The sequence below is a fragment of the Glycine soja genome, chromosome 20 (assembly GCF_004193775.1).
Source record: "Glycine soja cultivar W05 chromosome 20, ASM419377v2, whole genome shotgun sequence".
Taxonomy (NCBI): Eukaryota; Viridiplantae; Streptophyta; class Magnoliopsida; order Fabales; family Fabaceae; genus Glycine; species Glycine soja.
Genome location: NC_041021.1, coordinates 50,945,790 through 50,968,779, shown reverse-complemented (window position 1 = coordinate 50,968,779; position 22,990 = coordinate 50,945,790). Strand labels below are relative to the sequence as shown.

Sequence of the window (22,990 nt, the reverse complement as noted above, 5' to 3'; positions counted from 1 at the left end):
AAAAAAAGAGAAGAAAAAGAAAAAGTGTCTCTCTCACACTCGGTCTGAGACTAACTAACGACTTACCAGTAAAGAGACATTAATTAATTTGCAAAAAGAAGAAGCATTGAGATTGGGATTGGGAGATGGAGCGGAAGTGGAGCAGTGAATCTGGTGGGAATGTGATATCGTCGCCATCACACTCGCGTAATGGGCATTCTCGCTCCTCTTCGCTCACTATCCCCGGAGGAGGAATTTCAACCGTCAAAAGGACTCAGAATGTTGCTGCCAAAGCCGCCGCTCAGCGCCTCGCCCAGGTCATGGCTTCTCAGACTGCCGACGACGACGACGACGACGAAGACGATCTAGGATTTCGCTACACTGCTCCTCCACCTCTCTCTCTTTCCAGGAGCTCTGCTAGATCTCCATCTCCTGCGGTCCGATTCTTTCCCTTCCTCTCCACATTTATCCTATCCCATGCATGCTTAATTTACCAACTAACTAACTCTCATTCACCTGCTAGTTAGCTCGGAACCTCGTAGAAGAATCATCAATGTATCTTCGCCCAGCACCACCTGCTGCTGGTAATAATAGACCACCGCTAAGCCTCAGGACTCCAGCTCCTGTTCTGCCCTTTGACCCTCCCATTCATAATAATAATAAGCCCAAAGATAAAAGGTAATTTCTCATACCGCAGTCACTAATTTTCACCTGCCTCTTTACATTTTCTGCATCTTCTCTTATAGCCAATAGATCCATTTTGTGCGTATCATGCATGTCCCTTCATTCTTATGAACAATTACAACTCGGGAATCCATTACCGTTTATGTAACAAGTTTAATGGAAAATTTACAGATTTCCGTTTGATGCTGGACTCCTTCAACCAAAAGATTCAGGAGACCAGCGTGAGGCTTCTGCACTTCGTGATGAGGTTAATTACTTTGTTCTGCCAAATATTGTTTTCATCTTTCTAACTTTCTATGAAAGATAATTCGATTGAGGAACACACACCATTCTAAATTCACATGTACAAATCTCTGCTCTACCTACAGGTTGATATGCTGCAGGAAGAGAATGAAAGTATTCTAGACAAGGTACCATGATCTACTTTGTTCTGCCAAATATTGTTTTCCTCTAAATTCACATCATTTATAAGTATTCAAGTGTTTCTAAAATGCAGCTCAGACTCGAGGAAGAGAGATGCAAGGAATCAGAGGCCAGAGTTAGGGAGCTTGAGAAGCAGGTACTGGCTTTGTTTATTTTTTAGTTCCGACATATTGACTATGGTCTGCTTGTTCTTAGTTGACGCAACAGGAGTCCCTAATTTGTACTTGCTTACTGCACTGTTTGTGATTAATATTATTTTCCGGTTAAAATATGTTTTTGACCCCTCTAAAATTTTCAAAGTTCAGTTTTAGTCCTTTTATAATTTTGATTTAAATATGTTTTTGATCCTTAATATATATTCAATTTCGCATTTGTACCCTAATACACACACACACACAAGACTTGATGAGAAGACAGCTTGATGGGGCATTACAATGTTGTCTTCTGAAACAAGCTAAACAGGAAATAGAAGCAAACATGTATACACATAATTTAACACTCCCCCTCAAGCTGGAGTTTATAAATCATATGCACCAAGCTTGAAACATATAAACTGAATCTTAGTTCCCCTTCAGGACTTAGTCAAAATGTCTGCTGGCTGATCATTAGAATTGATGAACTCAGTGGCAATCTCCTTGGACAATAATTTCTCTCAAATGAAGTGGCAATCAATCTCTATGTGCTTGGTCCTCTCATAAAAAACTGGATTGGACGCAATGTGGAGGGCTGCCTGATTATCACAAAGTAACTTCATTTGTGCAACTTCACAAAACTTCAATTCTTGAAGAAGTGTTTCCAAAACAAGAGAAAGGAATATATCATGATGAGAGGAGAGAGAGAAACAATGGATGGGAGAGAGTTAGGACTAGGAGAGAGAGGAGAGCAACAGAGAGAGTGAGAGCAAGAGAGGGTCCCTACCTGACCATCGCCGGAAAGAGGAACGGGCAGCAACATGGCTACATGCGAGGAAATTGGAGAGACTGCCAGGATGTGGCATCGTTCTATTTTACACGCTTCCCGGACAACGCAACAGAGACGGACCTGTGGCACCATTTCAAAAAAATGGGCAACTTGCAGGAGATTTTCATCTCAAAAAAGAGAAACAAAAATGGCAAGAAGTATGGTTTTGCAAGATTTAGAGGGGTTAATGATGTGTACCTCTTAGAAAAGAAGCTGGACAACACTATGTTTGGGGGCTGAAGATGTATGTCAACATCCCAAAATTTGACAGAATCAAGCTCGAAAGGACTAAACCGGTAGCTAGGGGACGTACACACAATGAGCAAAAGAAAGAGGAGACCAGAGGCATGTACCAGTCATTGAAGCAAGGAGTGACGGCGGGAACGAAGTGCGGCTCATATGTGGATGCAGTGATTAGAAACATCCCAATACACAAGCCAGAGAAGAACACCAACCAAGGAGGATTGTACCTGCCACGGGTCGTGATCATTAGTTCACCTAGATATACCTCTAACAGGCCAAAAATGGCTTAAAGAGGCATGGGTGGGGAGATTAAGAAACGTGGCGATGTTCGACAGAGTAGAAGATGAAATCCCATTGGATATCGGCGCCAACATATCGCCGAAATACATCGGGGATGACATGGTGTTGCTTCTCGGACTCACAGACAGCAAAGCACGAAGACTGATGGATGAAGAAAATGAAGGGCAGGATTCACTCTTCTACTCGTTGGAGAGATGGAATCCGAAGCTGTGGATGGGTCACAAGCTGACGTGGGTTCGATGTTGGGGAATCCCCTTAACGGCTTGGGACACAGAGCAAATAAAGAGGATAGCGGCATGCATTGGCGACTTGGTGGATGTCAAGGATGATGTGGAGGAGCTGCGGAAGCTGGATATGGCGTGGGTTTTAGTCAAAACACCATGGAGCCCATTAATTCGACATACTGTGAGTGTACACATCCAAGGGGAGGTGTTCAATGTGCACATCACGGAGGAATGTGGAATCTGCCTAGACACGCACTCCTACGGACGACGGAGAGACTGGAGCTTGTCAGAGGAAATTGAGACGGACTGCAGTTACAGTAGTTCGCCGCGGGCCGCCACACCGTGGTCGACGAAACAAGTGCCTAAGTTAACAGACGCGACGGCGACCACAGAGGAGAAAGCAACCATCACACTCTCGCTGTCGGTAGCACCGAACGGCGGTTTCGCTCCCGCGCCAGCCAATAACGGAGAATGCAAGCTATTACCCAGTGGATCCATCGATCCACCTTACCCAACGGACAAAGGCATTATCCAATGGGCTTGTGCACCAAACCAGGACACGGTCAGCCCGGACCATACCTACGAAAGCAACTGCGCTAACACACTCCGGGGTGCCTTACACGAAAGAGGTGGGAGGCAGACCAGCGGAAGGTGTACCCCTATCGGGAGCCAAAAGTGCATGCACGAAATGGGCAAAATCTCTTAGGAGTGGACCGTTGAAGCATTGGGGAGGATGACACCTTTTTTAAAAGGGTCACGTGATGAAGGGGAAGCATGTGCAACTCGGCTAGATTTTGCTACCCACACCCCTGCTATATTACTAACTCAACAACACCATAGTCCATTTAAAAGAAAAGTTTGCCCAAATAGCCCGTGCAGTTTTTACTCACGAAAGACATGGCACAAAAAGAAAGAAGCCCAAAGCTGCAAAGACCCTTGCACAGCCTCGAGCCCATATACAGCCAAACCAGATCAGAAACCGCAGGAGTTAACTCACAAGCAACAAAACGAACTACATCCAGACATAAATCCCACTACAGACATACATGTACAAGCAGCAATTGACGACACATTTTTGGCTCATAATCAGCTTCAAGATGTGGAATCCCCGTGGAAGGTGGCAACAGATTTGGGAGTCACTTGTTGGACATTGCAAACGGGGTACGTGTAGAAATTATTGGAAATGGAAGCAAGAGATACCAAAGAGGCCGAGAGGTTGGGAAATAGGAGGATGACCCCATGAATATAATTACCTACAATGTAAGAGGGCTAGGGAGGGGGGTCAAGTGGCCAGTAATCAGAAGGTTGGTCACCAAACAACACATAGATATGCTGTGTATCCAGGAAACAAAGAAGGAGGTCATTGATAGGTCCTTATGTCAAGCTATATGGGGGATAGTGAGGTCAGCTTGGCAACACTCCCTTCACTGAATTCAGCAGGTGGAATTTTATGTGTTTGGAGCGAAAAATCATTTATGCTAGAAAGGAAGGTTATGGGGAATGGCTTCATAATGTTAGCAGGGATGTGGCTTAAGGAGGCTCAACGTGTTCATATCGTTAACATCTACTTTCGCCTTGTGATATCCAAAGTAAAAGAGTGCTACAGGACAATGTTAAGCAGCTGAAAAACCTTCATTTTGGGGGTTTGTGGTGCATTCTAGGTGATTTCAACAATATTTGGAACCCTGCAGAGAGAATGGGTGTTTGCCAAAGGGGAGTGGAGGATGGCAGTTCTAGGGAGTTCAACGATTGGATTGCGGAGCTGAAGGTAGAGGAAGCATCATGGGTGGGCCAAAAATTTACATGGTCCAGACCAAATGGAGCAGCTAGAAGTAAGCTGGACAGATTCTTGTTATCCCCTGAATGGCTAGCTAAATGGCCTGGATCCTCCCAACACACACTGGATAGGAATTTTTCAGATCACTGCCCACTGTTGCTTAGATCCAAATGTGTTGATTGAGGCCCTAAACCATTTAGGATCCTTGATTACTGGCTCACAGACAACTCTTTCAAGAAGATTGTTCAAGATAGCTGGACTTCTAATCAACAATTTGGCTGGGGTGAATATGTATTAAAAGAGAAAATTAAAAGACTTAAAAGCAGTATCAAGACCTGGAATAGAGATCAGTTTGGTGATACTTTTAAGAACTACAAGAAGATAGAGGAAGAGCTAAACAAGCTGGAAGTGGACACAATTGAAAGATGCTTAGAGCCTTATGAATTGATGACTAGGAAGAAGCTTCAGGAAGAATTATGGGCAGCGGCTCTCTCACAGGAGTCCTTATTGAGACAGAAAGCGAGGTCTAGGTGGATCAGAGAAGGCGACTGCAATTTTAGATATTTCCACTTGTTGATCAATTCGAGCTGCAGAAATAATTGCTTAAATGGAGTGATGATAGATGGGTCATGGATTGAAGAGCCGACAGCAGTTAAAGAGGCAGTTAGGCTATTCTTCTTGAAGCACTTTCAAGAATCTGATTACGATAGACCGCATCTGGTTGGGATATGCTTCAGGAATATTGGCAGACAGCAAAATGAATTGCTTGTGGAGTGATTTCAGGAGGATGAGGTCAAAAGGGCTGTTTAGAATTGTGGGAGTGAAAAAAGCCCAAGCCTAGATGGACTTAACTTTAAATTCATTAAGCAGTTTTGGGATATTCTAAAACCTGATTTTCTCCGGTTTCTGGACGAATTCTATGTCAACGGGGTTTTTCCAAAGGGCTCTAATGCATCATTCATTGCCATAATCCCTAAGGTAGCGGATCCACTTTGACTGAATGACTACAGACCGATCTCCTTGATAGGCTGTATGTACAAGATAGTAGCTAAGATATTGGCCAACAGACTGAAGAAGGTCATGCCTTTCATTATAGATGAAAGACAGTCAGCATTTATAGAAGAAAGGCATATGCTATACAGTGTGCTAATAGCAAATGAGGTGGTTGAAGAAGCGAAAAGAAGCCAGAAGCCATGTATTGTGTTTAAGGTTCATTATGAGAAGGCGTATGACTCCATCTCCTGGGATTTCTTGATTTACATGTTGGGAAGAATGGGATTCTGCACCAGATGGATCCAATTGAGGGGTGTCTAAAATCAGCATCTGTCTCAGTACTGATAAATGGTAGTCCATCACCTGAGTTCTCCCCCCAAAAAGGACTTAGGCAAGGGTATCCCCTAGCATTGCTTCTTTTTAACATTGTTGCCGAAGCCCTAAATGGCCCAATGTCACAAGCAATGGGAAAAGTTATATTTAGGGGTTTCCCAGTTGGTCTAAACAAGGTGGAAATTAGTGTCCTCCAATATGCAGATGATACAATCTTCTTCGGTGAGGCTTCTATGCAGAATGTCAAAGCAATCAAGGCAGTTTTGAGGACCTTTGAACTTGTATCTAGTCTCAAAATTAACTTTGTCAAAAGCAGTTTCGGAGCATTGGGTATGTCGGATCAGTGGAAGATTGAGGCAGCCAATTATCTCAACTGTAGTCTGTTGTCTTTCCCTTTCACCTACCTTGGTGTTCCTATTAGAGCAAACCTAAGGAGATGTCAGACATGGGACCCTATCATTAGCAAGTGTGAGAGAAAATTAGTGAAATGGAAGCAAAGACACTTGTGTTTTGGGGGGAGGGTCACACTTATACAGTCTGTCCTAACATCCATTGCTATGTATTTCTTTTCATTTTTCAGGGTTCCCAGAAAGGTGGAGGACAAGTTGGTGAGACTGCAGGGACGATTCCTATGGGGTGGAGCACATGATCAAAACAAGATAGCTTGGATCAAGTGGGATACAGTGTACCTCCCAAAAGAAAGAGGGGGGGGGGGGGAGGGGGGTGGGGATTAAAGATATCAATACTTTTAATCTAGCACTACTTGGCAAGTGGAAGTGGAACCTGTTTCAGCACCAGCAAGAACTGTGGGCCAGGGTACTGGAGTCTAAGTACGGTGGATGGAGGAGTCTGAATGAAGCACCTAGAGTCAACAGAGAGTCTATATGGTGGAGGGACCTGAAGTTGGCGTCTCAACATCCGCAACTTGATCTTGCAATACATAATGCAACGACGTGGAGGATCGGATGTGGTGACAAATTTAGGTTCTGGGAGGATAATTGGATGGGGGGAGAGGGTCCTCTATCAGCCAAATATCCTAGGTTGTATGCCATCTCACGTCAGCAAAACCAAGTCATCCAGCAGATGGGAAGTTACAGGGATACAAGGTGAGAGTGAGACTTCAGGTGGAGGAGATCATTGTTCGATAGTGAGATAGACATGACTGATTCTTTCCTAAGAGATTGAGTGTTGTAGAATTCAGCCCCAGAATAGAGACCAGTGGGTATGGACAGAAGACACATCCGGTGAGTACTCTGCTAAAAGCTCCTACTGGGTGATGAGGGGGGAGACACTAGAGGAGACCCAAGATCGAGCTTTTCAGGAATTGTGGCAACTCAAGGCCCCAAATAAAATATCAGTTTTTGCATGGAGATTGCTTAACGGCAGATTACCGACAAGAGCAAATCTGAGAAGGCGACAAATTGAATTAGATGATAGCACTTGTCCTTTCTGTAGAAGCTCAGAGGAGAGCGCCAGTCACTTGTTTTTCCATTGTAGCAAAATTCTCCTTGTGTGGTGGGAAGTGATATCATGGGTGAACATTGAGGAAGTCTTCCCAATTAACCCAAAGCATCACTTCCTCCAGCACATGTATCTACCGATAGAAGGTATAAGGGCCAACAGATGGAAGTGGTGGTGGCTAGCACTGACATGGACCATCTGGAAGCACAGAAACAACATCATCTTCTCAAATGAAACATTTAATGCCAACAAAATGTTGGAAGATGCAGTTTTCTTGCTTTGGACATGGTTCCGGAATTTGGAGAAGGATTTCGCCACTCATTATAATCAGTGGTTCAGCAACATTAGCATAGGTTTTAAAATTTGATGTGGATAGCTTTCCTACCTATGTAGATTGCAATTGATCCATACCAATACTTCATGAAGCATCAAATGGATCCAACTCTCTGTACTACATGCTGTAACTTGTAATTTTTGGTACCTCTGGTACTCAATTATTATATATATATATATATATATATATATATATATATATATATATATATATATATATATATATATTATTCTTTGCTAATAAAAAAAAATTCTTGAAGAAGTTGCTTAATCCACATAAGTTCACATGTGACCATAGTCATAGATCGGTACTCAGCCTCTGCACTGGATCGAGCAACAACAGTCTGTTTCTTGCTTTTCCAAGAGATAAGATTCCCTCCAATGAAAACACAATATCCTGATGTAGATCTCCTATCAATAGGACAACTAGCCCAATCTGCATCACAATATCCAGATACTTGCGTATTACCCTTGTCTTCATATAGTAATCCTTGACCAAGAGCTCTCTTTACATATCTAAGAATACGCATAACGGCATTCCAAGGAAGTACTTCAAATATCCCAGGTCTTTGGTCTGGAAATGATTGAGTGCTCCTTCAGCTGGAAAATCTTAGTAGCATCATTCCCTGTAATCACTATATCATCAACATATACTATCAAATAAACACATTTCCCAGGGGATGAATGACAATAAAAAACAGAGTGATCAGCTTCACTTCGTTTCAACCCAAAAAGTTGAACAATATGATTGAATTTACCAAACCAGGTCTGAGGAGATTGCTTCAACCCATAGAGAGATCGGCGTAGCTTACACACAAGACCATACTCCCCCTGAACAACAAACCCAGGAGGTTGTTCCATATAATGTTCCATCGATGGAACTTGATCTCAGGCAAGAACTTGATCACGCACCTGATCAAAGTCTGAATAGAGACTCCTCAAGATAAGAACCATATTAGAACTTATCCAGCTTTCTATTCACTTCTTCCAGCGAATCAGCCATAAGGAAACTCTTCAACTCTTCCACTGCATCCCGAGCTTTGCCTATGTGTGCAATCATGTCGTGGCTGGTTTGCTTAAGGGTTGTGACCTTCATGGTTGCATCAAACAAACTCTGAATATCATTGGCAAAGGAACAACATGTTTTGAACAATCTAAGGATCTCCAAAACATCTGTCTCAACTGATTGCCATAAGACAGCACAGAGCTGATAATCTAGCTTTTCCCACTCAGATTTTCTGTCACTTGGAACAATATCAATACCTTTTTCCAAGTGGTCATGGTGTCCTTGGCCGAGAAACCACAGCTCAACTGAAGCAGACCAAGACAAATAGTTCTTCTAGTTTAGTTTTGCAGTCGTGATTGTCGGGGTTCTAGAAAAGGAGAAGGCAGGTCCAACAGAAGCCATTTCTGATCAATGACGAAAACCCTAACAGACAAGGGTAGAGAGAAGCACAAGCTAACACACAAGCTTGCCGAAACGAAAAACCAACACCTGGAACACACTCAGGAGAGGCCGACGAAGCTACCGAAACAAATTGGGCAAGCTTCCGATGACTGCACGGCGGCACGTGGAATTCACGTGCCGAAAAACGCGCGAGGTTGTAACGGCGCGTGGTGGTGCATGGGAGTTCCGATGGCGGCGCGACTTGCAGGGGTTGGGTTGCGCTTTCAAGGCGATCCTAACCCTGGTCTCACCGGAGAAAATGGTGGCCGGAGATGGCGGCGGCCGATGGTGGACGGCGGCGGACAGAACCCGCTCTGATGCCAACTTGAAGCTTTGATATTTTAGTGAGTAGTAAAGTTCACTCACTTAGCTTAAGTTTTATTGCCTTTAACACACACACATATATATATATACACAATACAAGGCTTGATGAGAAGACAGCTTGATGGGACATTACAATGCTGTCTTCTGAAACAAGCTAAACAGGAAATAGAAGCAAGCATGTATACACATAATTTAACAAGACTCAATGCAAAACAAAAATTTATTACGGAGCAAGCACAAAAATCAGATATTTATTAGTATAAAAAACATATTTAAGCCCATAATTTTTATCTATTTTTTGTTCCTCTAATTTTGAAATGCACCACTTTTAGTACTCAAAGTAGTTTAGATGACACTTTATAGAGGGACGAAAAGTGGTTTAGATAGTGCTTGAGAATCAAAAGTAGTGCACTTCAAAATTAGAGGAACAAAAGATAGGCAAAAAAATTTGGAGGGACCAAAAACATATTTTATCCATATTTTCCTCTTGCTTTTGATTTGAGATTCTGTCTGAGCATAATTAGCATCATTTTTACCTGTGGGTTGTATTTATGCTCCCAGTTGGCTATTATAATTTACCATGCTATGCTAGGAGAATGTGGCCTTTTGCCCAATGGTCACTGCCTTTACCATTAGGCTAAGAGTTTGCATTCCATCCCATTATACCTCATGTAACCAAAAAGTAAAAGAATAATCATACCTGAAAGAGTTTCTCTCTAATTAATAGAACTTTCCATTTTTTACTTTTGAAATTTTATTACTTGACTTAGATATTTATGTTTATATATGTGAATGTGCCAATGAAATTTCTGTCAAGTCTTCATTTGCAGTTTTTAATCTTTTATTTCTGACTTTGTAGGTTGCTTCCCTTGGAGAAGGTGTATCTTTGGAAGCAAAACTCTTGAGCAGGTAAGTGAATTAAAGTTTAAACTGTTGTAAATGGGTTTTCCTTTACTTAGTAGTGTGTATGACACCCCCATATTACTAAATTGCAGAAAGGAAGCAGCATTGCGTCAAAGAGAGGTAATGTGGAGATAACTTGCACTGTAGAACTGGAAATTATACAAAACAAACTGTGAACATAGTTAATTTATATTATTAGAGAATAGAGAATGGAGATATTGTTTACCAAAATAGTAGGGTGTTCCATTTCTTGCTTAGTCCCCTAGTGAAAAAATGCCTTCAATACAGCTTTATATTTCACAGGCTGCGCTTAAAAATGCCAAAGACTCTAAGGATGGAGTTGATAAAGAAATCACATCTCTACAGGCTGAAATTGAGGTTAATATGCCACTTTTTTAACATTCTCTACACCGGTTGCTATATGTGTTTAATTATTTCCTCTGAAATAGAATGCAAAAGTTGAGACCGAGGCTGCAGTGAGACAGCTTAATGGAGCTGAATCTGAAGTAAAAGCTCTTCGATCAATGACTCAAAGAATGATATTAACTCAGAAAGAAATGGTATATACTTCCACGGTTGCAGGAGTAAATTGGTATTTGCTAGTTATTTAGAAAACTTGTTATATAGAATTTTTTCTTGTCAGGAAGAAGTTGTTCTAAAGAGGTGTTGGCTTGCTCGTTATTGGGGTTTAGCTGCAAAATATGGTAAGCCACTGTCTGTTTTAACTTCTTTTTTCTTTTTTCTGGGAGTAGCTGTTGGTTTTAATTTGAGATAAAGAAAATGCAGAATTGAAACAAACAGCAAGGAAGCAACGTGAATATCTATTTGGGAACTGCTGATGATTATTTTTTATTGAATATATACATATAAATACACTGAAATAGCAGAATAAAAAGATTATGCTCCTTGAATTTAGGAGCTGCTGCTGATAATGGGAAAACAAAATCAGAAACTAAATTAAAAAAAAAAAAAAAAAACTGATTAATCCTCTAACAGTACAATAACAAATTCTTATCAATTAACTAATTGACTTATTCAAACTAAAAATTAAAACTCTGACAGCATCTAAGGCATGTTCCCATCACTCCTCCTTGCCTTGGAGGCTGCAAATTCAATATGCTGATTTACAGTGCCTTGGAGAAAGACATCAACAGTCTAATCTTCTGTTCTAGATGAGAATTTTCTGCTGAAATACTGTTGCTTCCTTCTCATGATTGGGCCTTGGCATTTTCAGCTTTCAAGTTCTTAGTCGGGGACTTGAAACACTTCTCCCCAGGCTCAATTTTTTCAGCTTGCTCCTTTATTTCATCTCCTTTTTAGCCAAAATCTCATAATTTTTTTTCTTATAGCATCTTCACTTAATTGTATCAGCTTGTTTGTGAGCTCCTTCACAGTAGCTTCAGATTTTTCTTTAGTAGCACCACTTCTGGACTTGGGGGCTGCTATTTCAGAATTAGCCAATACAGTGACATTCTCTTCTATTGTAAATGCTATTTGCTCCTCCTCCAATGGATTTAAAGCAAAGCTTTTTCCTCTCATTTTTACTTTGAGAATATCTTTATCATTTGCATCTTTAATCAATCAGCTTTTGTTTTCGAACAACACTTTAAAACCTTTCTCAACTAGTTGTCCAACACTCAACAAATTTTAATCAATTTTAGGAACATTCAACATATCAGAAATGAGCTAATACCTCTGTTGGTTGAGATTGCTACTGTTCCTTTTCCATTCGCAGTGACGTACTTGCTATTTCCAACTTGAACCTTCAATGTGGTTAGTACAACTACTGCCAATAAGTCAATTTTGACTTGATTCAATGCTAGAGAAACATGTAGCAGCCAACAGGTACTCTTCTTGTACCTCCTCCTCTTGATCAACAGCCTTTGCAGTTCTCCATGTGGTTGATTCATGATTTTGCAAATAACAGCTTCATGCCCCATTTGATTACAATCACTGCACTTAGCATCAGATCTTCTCCAGCATCTAAATGGACGATGATCTTTCTTTCCATAGTGTTGACAAGGTGGATAAGATTTCTTCCATTTTCCTTTTACATTGGTTGATGTTGAACTTTTGCTCCCATTACATCAAAATCCTTGTTTTTCTTGTATTTGGGCAGCCAACAATAGACAAGAGATGAGGGAGAGAGACGAGAGTGAGAGAGATGAGGTACAGAGACAGAAACAGAGTGGGAGAGACAGAGAGAGAGACAGGGTGAGATACAGGAAGAGAGATATCACGAGAGAGAGAGAGCGGGTAAGAGAGACAAGGAGCGAGACAGGGAGAGGGAGAGTTAGAACACGACAGAGGGAGTCATGTCGCGATCGGAGCGGTTCGTCGTGGAGAAGAAGGAGTATGGACCGAACGACTAGGCTTTATGGAAAGGCACGAACTACTGGCTCTGAATGGGTCCTCCGCCATGTCGATGAAGATAGCTGGACCAAGGTGGTATCCAGAAGATCAGCGAAGGCCACGAAGAAGCAACTGATAGAGGGACAACAATCTAAGTATTCGGAACCAGGGGGTCACTCTAAGTACTACAGTCACAACTGGAGAAGCAATCCCGATATCACTTCTTTCTACTTCACTCACTTTCCTGACGAAGCTAACGAGGCGCTGCTATGGGGTTACTTCAAGAAGTGGGGCGATGTTCGTGAAGTGTATATTGCTAAAAGGCTTAATAAGGAAGGTCGGAGATATGGATTCGTGAGGTTCAAGGGAGTGTCAGATGTTAAAGGGCTGGAAACGAGGTTGGACAATATCTTCATCAATGACTGTAAACTATTTGTTAACCTACCTAGGTTCGAGAGGGGGCTTCAGAAGGTAGACTCGAAGAACAAGAGCTTCATCGGGAGGAAGCCTATAGACAGACCCAGCAAGCATGGCGGGGTATTCACTGGACTTCCACCGAGAACATATGCGGACGTAACGGCTAATGGGGCTCACACAGGAGATACAAATAGAGAGGAAGAAACAACAACAACCATTTGTATCAAACCAGAAGAAGGGAGGGGGTACTGGTGTACTAAAGCCTGGGTTGGTAACTTAAAAGAGGTGATGGAGGTGGGATCTCTAGAGGACCGTATAGTTTGGGAGTTGGGGTACAATATTCGAAGTATATACCTCGGAGACGACATGGTTCTCCTGCCTGGGTTGTCTGATCACAAGGCCCAGCAAATCATTCGTATGGAAGCGGAAACTGGGAACTCCCTTTTCTATTCTCTAAGGAAATGGACGCCGGAATGTAGGCCCCGAAACAGGGTAGTCTGGCTTCAGGTATGGGGATTCCCCATTCAGGTATGGGATAAGGATAACTTCAGGAAAGCCGTAGCTGCCATCGGCGACGTCATTGAGCTGGATGATGATACTGAAGATCGCTATAGACTAGACCGAGCTCGGTTACTGGTCCGGACTCCTCTCCCGCCGGCGATCAGGACGGAGGTTCGTGTTTGTGTGGGGGACTCACAGTATCGGGTCTGGGTAGCGGAAGAGATAGGGCTTGAAGTCGGGTCGGCCCGGAATAGACCTGCGATGTCCGAAGGGTGGTCGGAGGAGATCCTTTCGGAGGATGTCGGAGATGCTGACGACGCCACCAATGACGGCGACACTCACCATTCCTGCTCGCCGGAACCGCCCCACGGGAAACGGACTCCGTCCGATATCCAAGGGGTAGAGGGGGAGTCTAACGGCTACGATCATGCTCTCGGACCACTGGGTAATAGCCAGGTGGTCGTTACCCATTGGGAAAAGTCAAAGGGTAGTTCCCTAGGCACTCAGGGCTCCAAATATGGCAAGCTTGACCTAAGAACCAGCTTTTCGGGACCAGACAAGGGAGCAGATTGCAATGAAGAGGAAATACAGCAACAAAAAGGGCACAATAATCAGCATTTGGGAAAGAATTTGAATGCTGAGCCAGTCGTACTAGCTGTCCAGTCCCATGTTGGGGAAGAAGATGACTACGACATGCAGACCCACTCTCACCTTATATCGGGGCAGAGTTATCACAGTATTGGGCCAGTTTGCAACTTTGGCCCAAACATCATGCAGGAGGGGTGCAATAAGCAGGAGGCTTATTCTGTAGCTCTTTCGGACGAGCATCAGGATCACTCTCAAATAGCTGATGACACAAACAAATCTTTAGGCCCAACTTCGAAACTCAAGGGGTGTAATAAGGAGGAATTATTAGCTGTAGCCCAAACCAAAAAAGGAACTCCAGACTTGTACTCCAAAGTCTATACTAGACAAAGATACTTCCTCTCCAAAGCTCGTTCTATGCAGTCTAAGGACAATCACCCCCACTTTCAAAAAGGGGAGGATGATTCAGCAACTCATATCGACAACCAGGCCAAGGTTAGCAATCAGAAATATGTGGAAGCAGGAACAAGACTCAAAAGTATCATTGAGTGTAATGCTGAGGTACTGGAAGAAGCTCAGCATTTATGGCGTATTGGAGAAAACATAGGTGTGGGGGCAACTACAGACGACCTGGAGATTCTTCAAAGATATGCTCTTATGGAGAGTCGAGATAGAAAAGAAGCTGGTGAGCTGGGTAGCAGGAAATTCTTAAAATGAATATTCTATCTTATAATATTAGAGGGCTTGGTAGAGGGTTAAAGTGGGCCTCTATCAGGAGATTGGTTGGGCAACACAATATAGATCTCCTCTGCTTGCAAGAAACAAAGAGGGACACTTTCGATAAGGCAGTGTGTCAGTCTTTGTGGGGCCAATCAGATTTTGAATGGGAATGGATTCCTGCTGTGAATACTGCTGGAGGTTTATTGTGTATCTGGAATAATAATAATTTCCAGGTTGAGGTGAAAACTGCTGAAAGGGGATTCATCATGCTGGAGGGAGTTTGGATGGCAGAAATGCAGAGAGTTGTGGTGGCCAACATTTATGCTCCTTGTGACATTGAAAGCAAGAGGCAGCTATGGGAGAAGCTGCTCTCAAAGAAGAGTCAGTCCCAGATTCAGACTTGGTGCTTGGTGGGAGATTTTAATTGTATTAGACATCCAGCTGAAAGAGTGGGCAGTAGACACCCTAATTCAGAAGCTAATCTTATAGCCGAATTCAATGAGTGGTTGGCTGATATGGAGATTGATGATATCCCCTGTGTGGGGAAGCCTTTCACTTGGGTTAGGCCTAATGGCTCTTGCAAGAGTAAGCTTGATAGAGTGTTAGTTTCTGATGCGTGGCTCTCTAAGTGGCCTGATAGTTCCCAACTCAATCTTGAAAGGAATTATTCAGATCATTGCCCCATCTTGTTGAACTCGAAACGTTCTGATTGGGGCCCTAAGCCTTTTAGAGTCTTTGATGCTTGGTTCTCTAACAAGGACTACACTAAGGTGGTTAGGGATTGTTGGTCTGAAAACCAGCCTTCGGGTTGGGGAGGATATGCTCTAAAATGCAAACTTCAGAACCTAAAATTTAGACTAAAATCCTGGAGTAAAGATATCTGTGGAGATCTAGGCAGCAAGGTGAAGCAAACTCAGAAAAAGCTGAATGATATGGAGGACTCTCTCACAGCTCACCCCTCTGAACAGGACATTCAACAGCTTAAAAAAACTCAGTCTGACCTTTGGGAACAATCTCTTCTCTATGAATCAATCATGAGACAGAAATCTAGAAGTAAGTGGATTAAAGAGGGTGATGGTAACACCTCTTACTTCCACAGAATTATTAACCTTAGCAGAAGAAGGAATAACTTGAGGGGGCTTCATATTGATGGCAATTGGGTAGATCAACCTGCTGTGGTCAAGGCTGCAATTCTTCAGCACTTCCAATCTAGATTTGCTGAACCTTCTTTGAACAGACCTAACCTAGATGGGGTTTGCTTTAATGTTCTGTCCAATAATTAGAGAGAAATGCTGGTGGAACCTTTTAAAGAGGAGGAGATTTATAGAGCTGTATGGTCTTGCGGGAGTGACAAAAGTCCAGGGCCTGATGGTTTCAATTTCAGGTTCCTAAAGCATTTTTGGAATGATTTGAAGCCTGAATTCCTAAGGTTTTTCTCGGAATTCTATGCAAATGCAGTTTTCCCTAAGGGCCTTAATTCATCCTTCATTGCCCTTATCCCTAAGATCAAGGATCCTCATCTTATTAGTGATTTCAGACCTATATCCCTTATTGGTTGTGTTTACAAAATTGTTGCTAAAGTCCTATCAAATAGGCTAAGCAAGGTCATGAATCATCTAATAGATGAAAGGCAACTAGCATTTGTAAAGGGCAGACAATTACTTCAAGGGGTTTTGATTGCCAATGAGGTTGTAGAGGAGGCTAAGAGATCTAAGAAGCCTTGCCTGGTTTTTAAAGTGGATTTCGAAAAAGCATACGACTCGGTGTCTTGGCAATTCCTCTTCTACATGATGAGAAGAATGGGGTTTCATGAGAGGTGGCTTGGGTGGGTAAAGGGCTGCCTTACAACAGCATCCATTTCTGTTTTAGTAAATGGAAGCCCAACAGAAGAATTTAAACCCCAAAGAGGCTTGAGACAAGGAGATCCTTTGGCTCCTTTTTTGTTTGACCTGGTTGCTGAAGGTTTGACAGGTTTGATGAGGGAAGCTGTGTCTAAAAATTGCTACAACAGCTTCATGGTAGGCAAGAATAGAGTTCCAGTCAACATCCTTCAATTTGCTGATGATACTATCTTCTTTGGGGAACCATCCATGGACAATGTCACAGCTATTAAAGCTATTCTTAGAAGCTTTGAGTTGGTATCTGTTCTTAGAATTAATTTTGCTAAGAGCCAATTCGGTGTGATAGGCAAATCTGAGGATTGGAGAAGTCGTGCTGCTGATTACTTGCACTGTAGCCCTCTGCAGTTTCCTTTCCTGTACCTAGGGATGCCTATAGGTGTTAATCCTAGGAGGACGGTGGTGTGGGAGCCTATAATCAGAAAATTTGAAGCCAAATTGAACAAGTGGAATCACAGAAACATTTCTATGGCTGGTAGAACTACTTTAATCAATGCTGTCTTGACAGCTTTGCCCTTATTTTATATGTCTTTTTTCAGAATCCCCTCAGCAGTCATCAAGAGACTCACTGCTATCCAAAGACAGTTTCTTTGGGGTGGCAATTCAGAAGGGAAAAAGATAGCTTGGATCTCTTGGCAGCAAGTGTGTGCTCCTAAAGAAAAGGGAGGGCTGGGAATTAAAGATATCAAGGTGTTTAATAGAGCTCTCCTCATCAAGTGGAAATGGTTGTTGTTCCAGCAACCGGATCATCTTTGGAGCAGAATTCTCTCCTCTAAATACAGGGGTTGGAGAGGCTTGGAAGAGGGTCCTCATAAACATAATTTCTCCTCTTGGTGGTCTGATTTAAGATCAATTGTTCAGCACAGTAGTATGACCGCTGTCAACAAGCAATTTCTTTGGAAATTGGGTGGTGGGGATCAAATTTTATTTTGGGAAGACTCTTGGGTGGGTGATGGCTCTGTTCTTAGAGAAAAATACCCAGATTTATATCAGGTATCTTCTCAAAAATTCCAGACAGTGGCAAGCATGGGGATTTTTGGAGAAAATGGCTGGGAGTGGAAATTTTCTTGGAGAAGGCACCTCTTTGATAGTGAATTGGGGGAAGCAACAGCTTTTATAGACCAGACCTCAGCTCTAAGTCCTGTTGCAGACTTGAAGGATGATTGGGTGTGGGGAGCTCAACCAACGGGAATCTTCTCTACAAATTCTGCTTACAACTGTCTCAGATCTGAGCAGCCTCTCCATCAGCCAAACAGTGGCTTTAGACAGCTTTGGGAAATCAAAATCCCCCCTGCAGCTTTATCCTTTGCATGGAGATTACTCTGGGATAGGCTTCCTTCTAAGGATAATTTAATTAGTAGGCAGATTGTCCTCCAAAACGTCCTTTGCCCTTTTTGTCAAAGCCAAGTGGAATCTGCTTCCCACCTTTTCTTCACTTGTTATAAAGTTATGCCATTATGGTGGGAATTCAACTCATGGGTGAAGGAAGATAGAGTTTTGCACAGCAAGCCTATGGACAACTTTCTTCAGCATTGTTCTTTGGCTGGATCGCGGAATTCTAACAGAAGGAGCAAGCCTATGGACAACTTTCTGCCATTTTAAATTTTTAATATCAATTGACTCCATATGTCAATCACTATTACAGAACCTGAATAAGCTTTCAGAGCTGTTTATCATAATCTTTTCACCATTTATTCATGTTAGTATTATTGTTAAACTGACAAGTGATGGTTACATGTTGGGCTTGCTGGCATGTTGGGACATATAGCTCCAAAATAAACAAAGCTACAATTGTTAGTGATTTATCTTCCTTTTTGTTTTTCTTCTGGGGATGAGGCAAAACTCAAAAGAATCTCTTAGCAGCACTGGAATACATTACCAAGGCTTTTAAGTATCACTTTTATAATTTTTGTATGATTGAATGCTTATAAAATTATACTTTGTCTGTATATCTAGTTTGAATTCAACCGATGTGGATAAGTGAACAATTTCATGATTCATTTACTGCTGTTTTCTATCTAGTGTAACTTTTTCCATGGTTTATAGGCATCTGTGCAGATGTTGCAGTTTCAAAGTATGAACTTTGGTCATCCTTAGCCCCTCTTCCGTTTGAGGTTGTTGTTTCTGCTGGACAAAAGGCTAAGGAGGAATGCTGGGAAAAAGGCATGAAATAAAGATTTGGACTCTACAGTTCATATTAGTTTGGCTGCATAGTAGGGCAAATCTATGCTCTATGTTATATTTTTCCTTATAGTGATGATTTTCATTATTCTATATTTCTATTGCATGGACATGTGAATTTTCTAGAGATAATTGTTATGATTTTTAAGCAGGTGATGATGCAACAGAGAAGAGGAGCAAACTTGTTCCTGACTTAAATGATCTTACTGGAGAAGGAAATATTGAAAGTATGCTTTCAGTTGAAATGGGACTAAAGGAGCTTGCTTCTTTAAAGGTTTTCTTCAAATATTTAAAGGTTTGCTTGACGTTCCTCAGTTACAGGCAATTCAGTTATCTAAGCTTTTTTTTTTTGTCATGTTCCTCTGCAAGGTTGAGGATGCTATTGTGCGAGCACTAGCCCAACAACGGCGTCCAAATTCTGCTCGACAATTAGTCTCAGGTATGTGTTCCTACTGTTGTCACTATTCTTGTTATCTTGTTTGTGTGGATTGTCAACCCAAATCATGTACTTTTATGACTCTTTCAAGAGAGATAAAAGGGAAGCATACTAAAAACCACACAAACACACACATGAGAAGGGATTGGTTTACATCAGTGTAAGTCAAACTCAATCTTATGCCTTTTAATAACTTTACTAGATAATTTTATTTCAAAATCCACTATCAGATTGCTAAGTTCTATCATATAGATCATATATTGTTCATATCATCTGTAACTATTGAAGTGGATATTATTCCTTTATTTCTCGATTATCACTGATTAAGATTTAGTATATATAAGAGCATTACCGTTTATATTTAAAAATTAGAAAATAATCAGTTTTCTCATATTTTGACTCATATGGAGGACCCCCTTCAAGTAGGAATGAATAGTGAATTTTATCACCCCTACACAGCCAGTCTAGCATCAAGCATAGAATATAAATGCAGTCAAGCATCAATCTTCTCTCCTTCAGCATCAAGCATAGAATAAGAATTCTTGGCGAGAGGAGCATTGTCATAGTCCTTGTAGCCTTGGCCAGTCAACCACAATTTTCTGTTAAAGGTTAATTATAGTTGCTTTCAACTAATTTGTCAGTAGAGAGAGGAGCATTGTCATAGTTGGTGAAAATAGGGGGTCTCCTCCTTTAGGGTATCGTGGCATCAGCACCAGCCATGATTCGGATCATGAGGTGCAAAATAACACCCACAGGATATGTCATTGGATTTAAGCAAGTGTATTCATCAGCTTAAAGCATTTGTCATTAGATTTAAGCGATGTACTCATCAGCTTAAAGCATAACGGAAAAGGTGGGGCCAAATTTGAAGAGAGGGCAGCAAATTGGTGATTTAAGCAACACCAATGGCAATTGGAGTTGGAAGTGGCACATCGACTATGTATCAAATGGCATTAGAATGCACATGCAGGTGTGTGGAAGGATGAACAACAGATATTCAGGGGCTTGTTGATCAGAGCACAGTGCACTCTAAACAGGATGGTGGCAATGGTGGGGTGGTAGGCCACTGACATAAGTGAATAGGCTGTGGGAAAATTCCTGTGGAGGCAAGGCAACTAACTGGGAAGAAGACATGGCTGACTGTAGATAATTTTTATTGGAAGACAGTGAATCCATGAAATGTGCATGGATTTGGGTTGCCTCTCTATTTGACTGTTTTTAAATGCATTAAATCTGTCGGATTGAAATCCATCTTTCTTATGTACTAATAACATTCGGTACACTTTTGGCCATCTCCAGATATTAAATCACCTGGGGACCCTAAGTTTATGGAAGCATTTGGTAAGTTTTCTCCCACCTATTATTAGCTGAAATAGCTATGCATTGTCCCTTTTCTGCAAAATGCAAAATGATAAGTTAAAACTATGCTAAATATCTTTGTTTTTATGTAGAATTGAGTCCAGAGGAATCTGAGGATGTTCTTTTCAAGGAGGTATCCTGTTCTCTTATGAACTATTCATGCTTTTTATTATTATCAGCTTCTTGGAATGTCTGTATATTGCAGTATATTTCATTTTTTCTCTACGAGAAGGCATGCTTTTCTAGATTCTGGATTACATGATTCTTTGATTTTAATTTTTTGTAAGATGTACTTTTTAATGATTTACCTCCACCTCTTCATAAATATTGATGTCTTGTACCTTGTTTGGATTAGTAACCAGTGAAGGTGACATTTACTCTCATGGTTCTCACTGTCTGACTAGAAATGTGTGCTTTGTATTACTGAAACATGCCTTCCTTGTGAATTTACTCTTCGTGGACAGGCTTGGCTGACATATTTTTGGAGAAGAGCCAAGGCTCATGGTATAGAGGAGGACATTGCCAAAGAACGTCTTCGGTTTTGGATTGGTCGGAGTGGGCATTCACCTACCTCACATGATGCCGTTGATGGTAGTGTCCAACATTTTTCTTTTAATTAATTACTTACTAGTACTCATGGACGTATCAATCCAGTATTGTGCCAATTGGTTTGAAAAAAAAAATGTTTAATTAAGGTGTCAACATTAACATATTTCTTGAGTTGATGCTTTGCTAGTTGCTACTGATCACCTTTAATCATGGAAGACATAGTTGAATAACACCTTAAAGGACGAGAGTCTTCTTTGTTAATGGAGACTTACAGGAGCCGTGTTTATGTTATGTCGGACTTGTATTTGCCACTTGTTTCAGACACAACATTACACTTCAAAAGCATCCATGCGCTTGGAATTTTTATGTAGTACCGTTCCCGCGTTCTGCCTAGCAGTGCATTAGGGTTACTGTTCATGTCATATACCATGTGCCAAAAACATAGATAACTGTTCCTTCTCTCTGCTTCTTTATTCCATGCCAATTTACCTAGGGATGCTAAATTAGTTTGCGTATCTGACTTTTCTCCTATTTTGCTAGTCTTCTCATAAAACACATAATAGATATATGTTTTAATTTTGCCCCAATTGACAATGACTTTAAGTAGGTTTAGGGATGAATTCTTGCTTGGTTTTCTTGAGAAAATTTGCATTCAGTTACTTATGTGGATTTTTTAAATTCCAGCTGAGCAGGGACTTTCTGAACTGAGGAAATTGGGGATTGAACATCGACTTTGGGAAGCATCCAGAAAGGAAGTTGATCAGGACTTTACTATTGCACGAAAGCTGCTGACTTGACCTGAAATTTGTGCTTAATTTCCTTGCAAGGTTTGCTGATTTATACATATGAATTGTGAATTTCATCTTCCTTATGGAGACTGTCACCTTCCCACTTTTCGTTCAAACAAGGTTACTCTTACTGTTAAGCTCTAGGTATAGTAACTGTTATGATAAATGCATGTTTCCAAGACATTAAATGCATGTATCATTCATATAGTACCTTATTTATAAATTTATATAAGATATAAATATTTTATAACAAGTTATAAAATTACTAAAATGTCAATAGTTGATTTTTTACTTCACGATTGTAAATATACTTAATCCTTTAAAATATTATTCTTTGAGTTCAAATCTTGGACTGATATGTAATCATGTATGTATCAAAACCTCTGAAGAAAGTTAGTATGTATGTATTAAGAAAGTGACTTATTTTTTATTTTATAAATGTTATTTTATTTTAATGTTTAATTATATTTTAAAGTTTTTCAAGATTAAATCCGAACTGGATCATCTTGATAAATTTGAGACAATATCAGGTCAACTTGACCTATTGTTTTTTTATAACTAATTTATTATTGTAATATATCAATTTTATCATTGTATATAATTAAATTGTAGAATACAAGAAGAATAGAACTTAAATTAAGGTATCTATTTACAATATATATTTCAAAATAAATAATATCATTATAAATATAATAACATGTTATATAAAATAGGTTTAAATACCTTTTTTAGTCTTATAGTTGGACTTGCTTTTCAATTTGGTAACTATAGTTCTAACATGTCAATTTGGTCTTTGTAGTGCTTTATTTTTTCAATTTGG

General features: G+C 40.9%; 2 protein-coding genes across 4 annotated transcripts; both read left to right on the top strand.

Annotated features, from left to right (window-relative positions):
• The first annotated feature begins 25 nt into the window (after positions 1-25).
• On the top strand, positions 26-22,432 carry LOC114402269 (coiled-coil domain-containing protein SCD2-like). Of its 3 annotated transcripts, none has more exons than XM_028364779.1 (17): positions 28-416; positions 503-657; positions 835-910; positions 1,032-1,073; positions 1,160-1,222; positions 10,341-10,390; positions 10,477-10,504; positions 10,688-10,762; positions 10,834-10,944; positions 11,028-11,088; positions 18,904-19,020; positions 19,191-19,312; positions 19,408-19,477; positions 20,774-20,815; positions 20,926-20,966; positions 21,298-21,424; positions 22,067-22,432. In XM_028364779.1, exons 1-17 carry the CDS (start codon positions 126-128, stop codon positions 22,177-22,179), a joined length of 1,584 nt encoding a protein of 527 aa, XP_028220580.1. In that variant the 5' UTR covers positions 28-125; the 3' UTR covers positions 22,180-22,432. The 3 variants fall into 3 exon arrangements, with proteins under 3 accessions (XP_028220581.1, XP_028220580.1, XP_028220582.1); XM_028364781.1 differs by having other exon boundaries at positions 280-416; positions 507-657; XM_028364780.1 differs by lacking the exons at positions 20,774-20,815; positions 20,926-20,966; positions 21,298-21,424; positions 22,067-22,432 and adding an exon at positions 19,885-20,767 and having other exon boundaries at positions 26-416.
• LOC114402270 lies at positions 1,229-6,615 on the top strand. The gene has a single exon (XM_028364782.1). The coding sequence runs from the start codon at positions 2,614-2,616 to the stop codon at positions 3,517-3,519; it is 906 nt and encodes a 301-aa protein (XP_028220583.1). The 5' UTR covers positions 1,229-2,613; the 3' UTR covers positions 3,520-6,615.
• Positions 22,433-22,990: the final 558 nt, after the last annotated feature.